Source organism: Etheostoma spectabile, unplaced genomic scaffold (assembly GCF_008692095.1).
Source record: "Etheostoma spectabile isolate EspeVRDwgs_2016 unplaced genomic scaffold, UIUC_Espe_1.0 scaffold00001368, whole genome shotgun sequence".
In the NCBI taxonomy this organism is placed as follows: Eukaryota; Metazoa; Chordata; class Actinopteri; order Perciformes; family Percidae; genus Etheostoma; species Etheostoma spectabile.
The window spans coordinates 13,693-24,314 of record NW_022602740.1 but is presented as its reverse complement, the minus strand read 5'-3'; the positions used below and the strand labels follow the sequence as shown (position 1 = coordinate 24,314).

Genomic DNA, 10,622 nt, shown 5'->3' with positions numbered 1-10,622 from the left:
TAAAATGGTTAACATTAAGTACTCATTGCTGAATGAAACAACACAGAAACAGCTTAATCTGCTACAACAATAGCTAAATATAGAGCACAAACTTACATCGTTTCGGACTTCTGAACGGGTGACCGCCGTTAACGCAAGGCGTCGCGGGTATTTCTTACGTAACTTTCCTACGTAACTAACGTAACCGTAATTACACCCACTGTAACCTACACAGTCTCGTAGCGTACGTGAGGAATTCACAACATAGATGCAGTGCAAGAAAATTCAATGCCGACGAAGCTGTCGTCCTTGTTCATACTTGCACCGTATACATTTCACTATATAGCAAGCCATTATATGTATGGGTAGTTTTTAAACTAAGTCCGTCTCATCATGACCTAACGCTAGTCGGTATCATGGAGCTTGCTAGGATTGTCAAACCAGCTAGCGTTACATAGCATGTCAACATTTGGGCTAGCTAACTTAGCTAGCTACATTCAGAGGTTTAGTTTGTTACTTGCATTTTAGTTGAAGGAAAGTATAGAATTTCTCCACATAACGCTAGCTGGTCATTACATAGCTAGCTACTACTAGTTAGCTAGCGTTAGCTAGTTAATGTAAAAAGTGTTCGTTAATTTCGCGCGCCTACGGCTAACATATCCCTTTAGTTTTTGAAATAAGGGCTTGCACGTTATATTGTAGGTGTGTATGCTCAGTTCACAGTATTTTGTTACAACTTTCACTTAGTAAAGACAAAACTCAAAATTATACTGAAATATTAGCTTGACAGTGGAAAAAGTTTACTTACGCCAAAAGTGAATACGCTCGGTCCTTCGATAGAGGAGAGATCCGTTAACGCTTTGATCTGCCGCTCTGGAAGACAGGTTGACTAATGTGGTCTGCGCATGTGCAAAATGACGTCGCGAGCTGAACCAGAGAGTGAACTTCAACTTCATTTTGAGACGACAAAAATAGCTCAGTTGTGTCATCTGTATATTAGAATTTCAGAGCAAAACACAGTTATGCGTGTTATCTCAACAACAATATTGAAAAGTTTTAAGTTGAAAGTTGACTGGACACAAAAACAGAAGTTGAGTCAACAAAAAGGGGAAATAATTTTTTACAGTGTGTTGGTTAACTTTGACTGACACTACACTATATTTTAGATACTTCTGGTTTGTTACAGTATTTCTATTTTACAATAATGTGTTGGATTGTAAGAATTCAGGGTTTGGGGTATTGATTCAGCCAGTCATAGACATGAAAAGCATTCTGTTTTCAAATATGTGTTTTTTAGGATGGCAAAGGCACGTCCCACCCTACTCGGCCTTATTTTGCTTCCGATTGGCTTACCTTGGTATTCTGCTATTATAAGAAACACAAATTTGCATACTGTTCAAGGACATTTCAAGAAGGTTTTAAATTGTCTCAGTGTATCGTTTGCAATTGTTTGTTTAAATACATACAAAAAACAACAACAACAAAATGATCACAAAAAAAGAAGAATGTTTTAAATTGTGTGTGTGCGTGTTTCTGGAAAGTTTGTACCAGGATGTTACAGAATAAATGCTTACTTATCTGAAGTAAACCTCCTTGCTATCTTACTATAATAACCCTAAAAAGTACCTTGCTTTGCCAATGGTTCTGTTGTATTTTTCCTTAATTTTTGTTTCATTTTTTTAAGTAATGTCAAATTTTGCTACAAGGTGAAGCATCTTCTCACATAGACCATCTTTGTCTCGGCAGGTCATGTGACGTTAAACAACGTCATCACGTAAGGAGCTATAGTGTGAAATGAATTAGAGGCGGAATGACACTCGGCTGTCTGGAATCAACTTTTTTAAATTAATTTGGTAAACCGCGAGTTGCTGGAGCTCAGGTCAGTTACTTTACACATTAACAGCAATGCTTTTCTACCCCGTGGAAGAGCGGATTTATGTCAACGTTACTTCGCTAAAGTTTCACCTGGTGTCCACGTTAACAACTTGTTTACAATGGTGCCCATTCATAGCTCTGCCAAGGCAACGCTGGCAGTTCCTGGACTGAGTTAGCGTTACATAGCTAGTCAGACTGCGTTGAACGGACGTTGTCGTAAGTAACCTAAAACTGTTAGTAACGAGAATGTCAGACGCATTTAAACAGCTTTTAGACGCGACCCCGGTAATCCCATTGTGACTAACGCCGCGTTACACGTAACTTCTCTTAGGAAACAAAACAAGTCAGTGTAATCCTATTAACGCTATCATGTAGAGGATGCTTTACCGTTAAATGAAGCTTGCAGCGAGCGAAATAGTAACGTCAAGTCGCGTACAAGGGCCATGATGTGTTAAAACAGGACTAACGTTACGTTTAAACTCGCCGTTATGTAAATGAATCGCAGGCCTACCGTGCGTGATTATACCAGTAAAGTTAAGCACGTTATGGAAATATGTCATTTAAATCTGTCTAGCTTAACACATGATCAACTGGGGCATTCTTTCTCCAGCTTTTCTAGTTACTTTCAGTTTTAAGTTGAGTTTCCACAAGTGCATCGGCTAGGGTTATTTTTCACACCATATGTTCGGTGTTTAAACGGCAGTACACGAGACCTGTAACAAAAACTTACTTTTCAATCCAATTAGACCCCGTATTAAACTAGACTTTTAGATATTTGACCTCCTAAAGTGACCAAAATGCGAGATACTGCATGCATTTGCTTATAAAGAAATGTGGGAAATCAAAATATCAAAGTATGAAAAACTAAGATGAAAAGATATGCTAAATTCACTAAAGATGCAGTGACTAAGCAGTTTAAGCCTGTTTACATAATGACCTTAATTGGGTCAAGGCTATATCATAGAAGAACATCATATTTTATGGTTGTTACGGTCAGTTTACTTCCTGCTTACTTTGTCCTCACTTTGGTAGACAGCAGTACTGGTGATTGTCAGTAAGGTGTGTGTGTTTTTTTGTCTGAGGGTCACTAGAAGCATGAGCTCAATTGTACATAAAAGTGGTGGTGTCACATTGGTATAGTGATGTAACATCAACAGGAGTGAAACTTTTTGGCCTCGGCAAAATTTCAGAAACATGCAGTCAGGCCAACCCCATTGAAATTTACTAGCACTTCTCCCCTTCATTTGACACTTCTTCTGAAGTTTCATACGTCGTCGTTATTAGGGCTGTACGATATACCGTTGTTGTTGGTTTTTTTTTAAATTGTCATTGCGATATATACTGACACAATAGAGCCATCGTGAAAGGCTGCGACATATCTCAGAGACACTCAAAGATTTTTGAGTTTAGAACTGTCATTCTTTTTTTGTGGTGCCTTTTTATATTTATTTCAAAAGAATGTTGGAAATTAGTTCCTTTTGATTTGTTTTGAAAGGCAGAACTGAGTACACTATTTGTGTATTTATTTATCGCACATAATATTGTTATCGCAATATTCAAAATTTTTGCATAATTTCCTCATATCGTGCAACCCTAGTTGTCATTGGTGTGAGGGGCAAATTTTGAAATATACTCAACAGTATAGATGAGTTGTGAAATATTTTTGTTGAAGTCCATAATTGTTTGCAGGTTGTAATCAGCTGTTTTCAGATAAAGTTGTTTTGACTATTTGGCTAAACTGGACTCTTTTCCTTTAAATCCCCACAGATAAGAGCTCTATCATGACTCATGGTGATGATTGCTGTACAACAGCAGAAGATGGAGCTCAGAGCGACCAGCAGCAGCCTCTCATTCTGGAAAGAGTGGGAGAAGAAATGCCCAAAAGCTGGCAATCTGTTGTGTCACATTGTCTGAAGAAACACTGCTCGTGCACCCCAAAGAAAGCTAAATCCAAATTATTGGGCTTCGTCCCGATTCTGAAATGGCTGCCACGCTACCAGCTCAGGGAATGGCTGCTGGGCGATGTCATGTCAGGACTGATTGTCGGAATCCTGTTGGTCCCTCAGTCCATAGCCTACTCCTTGTTGGCTAGTCAGGACCCCATATATGGTCTCTATACTTCTTTCTTTGCATCCATCATATATTCCCTCCTAGGCACTTCTAGACACATCTCAGTGGGGATTTTTGGAGTGCTCTGCCTGCTTGTAGGTCAGGTTGTGGATAGAGAATTAGCTTTGGCAGGATACCTCCCAGAAAGTGTCATCCTCAATAGTAACAATGGCACCGTCTTGCTGGCTGACCAGGGGAATGGCAGCGTTGGGGTGGGATGTGACAGAAGCTGCTATGCAATCACAGTGGGAGCTACAGTTACCTTTACTGCTGGAGTTTACCAGGTAAGTGAGGAGGGCGATCTCATGCACTGGATAGAAAAACAGCATCACATGGCTGTCATCTGTTAATGATATTGGAAATGCTTGAAGACAATAATATCTCAAGTGTCGTTTTGCAAATATTTCTTTAGACATCATTCATTCATTCAAACCTTTATTTAACCAGGATAAAAAAAACTCCTTGAGATTAAAAATATCTTTTACAAGAGTGTCCTGGCAAGTGGCAGCAGCACGTTTCAAATAGACAGAGACACTTACATGTAAATACATAAACACACTTTCACTCATATTCAAACAACTATGTCATCATAAAAACCTGGGTCCTAAATCAATTTAAAAACAGTGGCATACAGACTGCCCTTCTGCAAGGTCCTTTAACAAGCCTTTAAAAGAATAAAATGAGACCAACTGGAGTTCATTCTGAAGCTGATTCCATGCAGATGGGGCTGCAAAATAAAAAAGCCTTTTTGCCAAAGTCAGTGCATGCTTTAGGGACTGTCAATAAAACCAGATCCTGTGAGCGCAGGTGATGTGTCTCTGCAGACAGATATAAGTGTTTAGAAAAGGAGGAGGAAGTCCTAATACTGCCTTATAAATATAAAGATGCCAGTGCATCCAACGCTAACATCAATTTCTTGCCTGTAGTTCGGAACCAGGCCCCTTACTTCTGCTTATCTCTTTCTCTCAGGTGCTAATGGGTATTTTCCAGGTGGGCTTTGTCTCAGTCTACCTTTCCAACTCCCTTCTCAGTGGCTTCGCTACAGGAGCCTCCCTGACCATTCTCACATCCCAGTTCAAGTACCTTCTAGGCCTGAGGATCCCCAGGCCTCAGGGCTGGTTCACCCTGTTCAAGACCTGGTACAGCCTGCTCACCAACCTGAGCAACACCAACATTTGTGACCTGGTGACCAGTTTGGTGTGTTTGCTGATACTGATACCTACCAAAGAGCTCAACAATCGATTCAAAGCCAAGCTTAAGGTAAACAGACAAAGTGCAGATTAGTTTATTTCAGATAGTCCTCGCTGACCAAGATTATAATCAGAGGTTCCTGTTCCATTTGTTCTCCAGTCACAACTATATACAGTATAGTGATCAGAGAATAGTAATTTAAATTTGAAGTGGAACTGGTTCAGTGAGAGAGCACTAACTAACCTGGTTCATTCTTTTCTGCTTTTGAAATGTCTATATATACCATACACAGGACAAAATCCTCTGACCTCTTCAGCATTGTCTTTCCTTGACACCCTCAGAAAAAAAAAAAAAAAAAAATTGTTTTTTTCTTTTCCTTACCCAGGCTCCCATTCCCTTCGAGCTCTTTGTGGTGGTAATTGCAACAGTGGCTTCTCACTTTGGCCGCTTCGACACCGACTACGGGTCGGGGGTGGCTGGTGATATCCCCACTGGCTTCCTCCCTCCCCAGCTGCCGATGTGGACTCTGATCCCCAGCGTTGCTGTTGATGCCTTCTCCATTGCCATCGTGGGGTTTGCCATCACCGTCTCACTGTCGGAGATGTTTGCCAAGAAGCACGGCTACACAGTGGACGCCAACCAGGAGTTGTACGCCATTGGCTTCTGCAACATCCTGCCATCGTTCTTCCACTGCTTCACCACCAGCGCTGCGCTGACTAAGACCCTCGTCAAGGAGTCAACAGGGTGCCAGACGCAGATATCTGGGCTGGTCAGCGCCCTTGTCCTGCTTCTGGTGCTGTTGGTTATCGCACCGCTCTTCTACTCCCTTCAAAAGTAAGCATACCACATAGTTAGTTAGTTGTTATTTCTGGAATGACAACCCGCTTGCTCGTATTAATGGAATAATGAATTAAACTCAGCTTCAAGATAGTGATATTTTCACATTACTAACATTTTCAATTAAGGTCACGGTTGAAACCATGTCAAGACGTAAACATACAATCACAGAATTTGAGTAATAAAATAAGAAAAATCAGCTAGGCACAATTAGGCCAGAGTAACTGAGACGGGAAACCATGAATGTCTTAAGCCGGCTACACGCTGGCTGCATCGCTGGTGTTGCTAGGTGACGTACGGGGAGGGCTATCTCGGGACATAGCGCCGACAGATTCAAACTCTGAAAAATGGGTAAATGGGCTGTTGGTTTATTTAAATAACAATAACAACTTTGAGAATTGTAAGCCGTTGCATTAGCGTGTCAGCTTTGTGGCTTACACACTGTCTGCGTGACCCACGTCTCACGAGCCACGCCGAAAACGTGTGAATGCTAGAAATGGAACTAACGCCTGTTTTTCACGTGACATGCGAGTGCTTTGGATGCGTTTCCAGGCAAAATAGAATAGGAAAAGATATTAGTCATTTTGACACAAATACATATTAATAGATTACATGTTTTAAAAGTCTCTGGTTTTGACATCAATGCCGATAGTAATTTAATTTAAGAAAAAGTGGTTTTGTGCGACGGTCCAACATCAGATAGTGTGTAGCCGGCCTTAGACCTCCAAACTACTACAAGTAGTAGCTTTTTCTGGAAAAAGCTGTCTAGGGCAGCTGTACCTGCTGGACTCACTCCAGTAGTTTTGCTCTTTAACAAACAGGTTGTTGTTAGTAGCTAGTGTAAGATTCTCACGCCAGAGACAGTATCTCTAATCTGTAAAACGCACGCTGAGGAAAATCATTATATAGCGGACATTACCAACCACGTGGTAAAGAGCTATGCACATTTTGGTAATAAGCAAACAGACAACATTCAATTTTTGTGCCCTGGTTGACTCTTAAAATAAAAACTTTACATTCCAATGTTCCAGTTTGTATAAGGATTCAATACGTTTGTTTCAAGAGTAGACTTAGCAAAATACAGATAACCGGTAGTTCAGGGTTGATGCTGACTCTGCTCGTTCTACTGAAGCTGTGCTAATTCAAATCAAATATAGATATATTTTCAAAAATGCTTTCCTTTAACATTGTAATATTACAAAAGATTGAAGTAAAGAGAAGCAAGGATTAGACATATGAATTAGGAAAGGAAAGAATACATTGCCAACTACATGTAAATGGGAAGATGCCTTGATCAGTGTATTGTTTGTGGTTTATTATTGCTATTGCTGGTGTGTTCTATTATATCTATCTATCTATTTATTTATTTACACACCCATACACAAAACACCCTCACAGACACAGTTGCTGCTTCAGTAATGATATGGAATATGGAACGTCGTCATCAATTATGTCATCTGCTGAGGCCTGATTATGTTGTTTCTCATCTCTTTTATAGTCCTCTATCTCTCTCCATTTGTGTAGCTTTTTGGTTTCTTGAGCTGATTCTGTCTGACAGTTTGAATGGTAAAAGATTACAAGCAATTTCAAAGTCTTAAAGTTAAAAGAAGTCCAATACTGTGTCAATTTTAAGTTTTTATATTGCAAATGTAAAGTGACAACTTGCAACCTCAAGCTTTAACTCTCTGGACAACTGACTAATTGCTTTCCACCATGAATGCCACTGAGTGACGCTCCTAACCTTTGCCCTGTCTCTCTCCCTTCTCCTGCCCAGATGTGTATTAGCAGTCATCATCCTGGTTAACCTTCGCGGAGCTTTACAAAAGTTTACCGACATTCCCAGCATGTGGCGTGTCAACCGCATCGATACCTCTATCTGGCTGATCACAATGGCAACCTCGGCGCTGGTCAACACAGAGCTAGGTCTGCTTGTGGGGGTTTTGGTGTCAGCCCTGTGCGTCCTGGGCCGAACCCAGCGAGCCCAGGTACTGGAGCTTGGCCGGGCCACAACTAGGGAGCATTATGAGGACCTGTCGTCTTACCACGGCCTTTGGACACATCCCGGAGTAGCTGTTTTTAGATACGAGGCTCCAATCTATTACGCCAACCAGAGATTGTTCAAAAAATCTCTCTACAGGTGTGCAGGGCTTGATCCTGTGAAGGAGAAAACCCGGCTTATGAAGTTCAAGAGGAAGAACAAACAGCAGGGAGACGTTGCACGAGTCCCAAATAAAAATTCAAGGGATTTGGAGGGTGCCGGTAAAGAGGATGGGTTTGAAGCTGGTGCGACTGTAACCTCAATGCTCAACAATAAATCTTCCCGTAGCTTACACAGCTTGGTGATCGACTGCAGCGCCATCTTGTTTCTAGATACTGCTGGAGTGAATGCTCTGAAAGAGGTCTTCAAAGATTATGAAGAACTTGGGATCAAGGTTGTCCTGGCCCAGTGTAATATCTCAGTGCAGGACTCACTGGAAAGAGGGGGATACTACCCAGTCAAAAAAGGATGTGATGGAGGAGAAAACAAAATGATGTTCTTTACCATTGCAGACGCCGTCTACTACGTCCAAAGCCTCTCACCTAACAGAGATTATGACAGAAAATGCTAAAAAAAAAAAAAACAATCTGCATTCATGCAGTCGTCAATCTCACATAATCCAAGAATGTGCCTTGAAATACCTGCACCTACCTGACCTGTTTTAAGAGCCAATCTGCACTGCCAGACTTGCTCAAATACACTTCAACCAACCAAAGTGAAAAATGCCGACTTTAAGCATAATAGTAGCACAATTTCCTAGTAAGCTTGCCTGAACCTGCCAGACCGTCAATGCTACATAATTGCGGCAGACAATTCTTTATTTAATTCTGTTTTCAGTAGTTACATAGTCAAAGCATTTTTAAATGTTTAAAATGTAAAAGTTTGTATTTTAGTTGCAATGAAGTTGTGAGAGACAGTGAAAATTGCAAAAAAAAAGTTACCAAAAAGGTTGGATGCTGCAAATGTTGGTAAAATATGAAAATGGAAGGTGGATTTAAGACAAAAACAATAATTTATTGAATTAATCAAATTTGAACATACTGTATGTGTCAGTGGCTTGCTGATCTTTTCTGTGTTAGTTAATTTCCTATCGTGGCCTGGGACACATTCATATGGCAACCCTAAAGCGCTTATTGTACTTTAACTTATCATTGCACTTACAACAACAAGCGTAGCCGTGCTCAATTTAGGTCATCGTGTACGTCTCATCTCCGGTCGTACCTGCATCCACCGTGTGTGTGTGTTTGTGTGTGTGTTGAGGAACTGAGTAGTAGCCCCACTGCAGAGAGCCAACGGCATTGAAACAGCAGTCGCTTTCAGCAACTTTAGAGTTAAAAAAAAGACATTACAGCGTACATTAATGTTAAAATGTATACAGGTTGGCAGGACGGTCAGACTTGTTTTGCTGTACGTTTTGTTGGTAAATGTGAGATCTTTGAGTCACACATATTTCACTCCCGCTTGGTCAGTGGCTCTCATAGTCACATACTGATGCAAATTATGGCACGTGGGACTGCTGGGATTGGTTGGAGTTGCAGAGAACTCCAGTTATTGGTCAAATTTGCAGAAAAGTTGCAGTGATTTGTCAAAATTACAAGTCGCACCAAATTCATGGTGACTGGTTGAATTTGCGTAAATTGTTGCGATTGCGACATTGAAAAATCGTGGAAGGACTGATTACGATACGTCAAAACTTCACAATGGGCTACATCTGTACCTCACTTTGTGCAATAAAGAAAATTTTGCTCACAGACATCCTACTAAATTAGTTCATGAACAATTACATACCAATACTACATACACCACTGACCCATGAATTGAAAATGTACATCTAATGTAGAGGCACAATAGCAGTTGGTTTATAAATCTACTGTATAACAGTGCATTTTTAATAATCATGTGTCATAGTTTTTAATTCTGCTAAAGCAAAGACCATACTTTTTAAAATTATACATAATTATCGTGTAGCCCCTGTTCATACATTGGAACGCGGAAAACGTGGGAATTATAATGTAATATGATTTCTCTGGGCAGATTATGTCTGTTGTAGAATGAGGAAAAAGGTCTGTCATTGAGAAATGTTTTGGTTTATTTTTTGGATTTACAATTAATCATTTGAAAGGTTGTCCTCTTAAATGAATGTATACAGTTTGAATGAATGTACTGCAGTAGTCCATTATGCGTTTTTTTTTTCTTAAACAGTGATAACCAAGGGATAGATTTATTTGTACCGTGTGAAAGACTTGAGTTAACAAAGCCATAAAACAGAAATCACAGTTTGTCGAGCACAATAACACCAGTAGAATTTCTGTCTATTTCCCATTTTGCAGCTTTTACGTATTAAAAACCGAGGTGCCTTTAGGGATTCCTATACCGTGCCTACATCGTACAAATATATATATATATTGTGAATTAGGTATGCACGATTGTTAGAAAAATTGATCTTGATTCACCCTGTTCAATTTAAATTTTAAAATCCCTTTGATTTTGATTTCATTTTACTAGCAGACGGCATCACAAACGCTACTACTTTCTTCTGTAAGTTTTAAATACAGACTGTATGAAATAGGTTTAAAGCGCTCCCACGCTCTCA

At 40.2% G+C, this 10,622-nt stretch overlaps 1 protein-coding gene across 2 annotated transcripts; it reads left to right on the top strand.

Annotated features, from left to right (window-relative positions):
- Positions 1-1,741: 1,741 nt before the first annotated feature.
- Positions 1,742-9,835, top strand: LOC116674974 (sulfate transporter). Of its 2 annotated transcripts, none has more exons than XM_032507124.1 (5): positions 1,742-1,858; positions 3,622-4,247; positions 4,933-5,223; positions 5,540-5,988; positions 7,766-9,835. In XM_032507124.1, exons 2-5 carry the CDS (start codon positions 3,636-3,638, stop codon positions 8,598-8,600), a joined length of 2,187 nt encoding a protein of 728 aa, XP_032363015.1. In that variant the 5' UTR covers positions 1,742-1,858; positions 3,622-3,635; the 3' UTR covers positions 8,601-9,835. The 2 variants fall into 2 exon arrangements, with proteins under 2 accessions (XP_032363015.1, XP_032363016.1); XM_032507125.1 differs by lacking the exon at positions 1,742-1,858 and adding an exon at positions 1,933-2,070.
- The last annotated feature ends 787 nt before the right edge of the window (positions 9,836-10,622 follow it).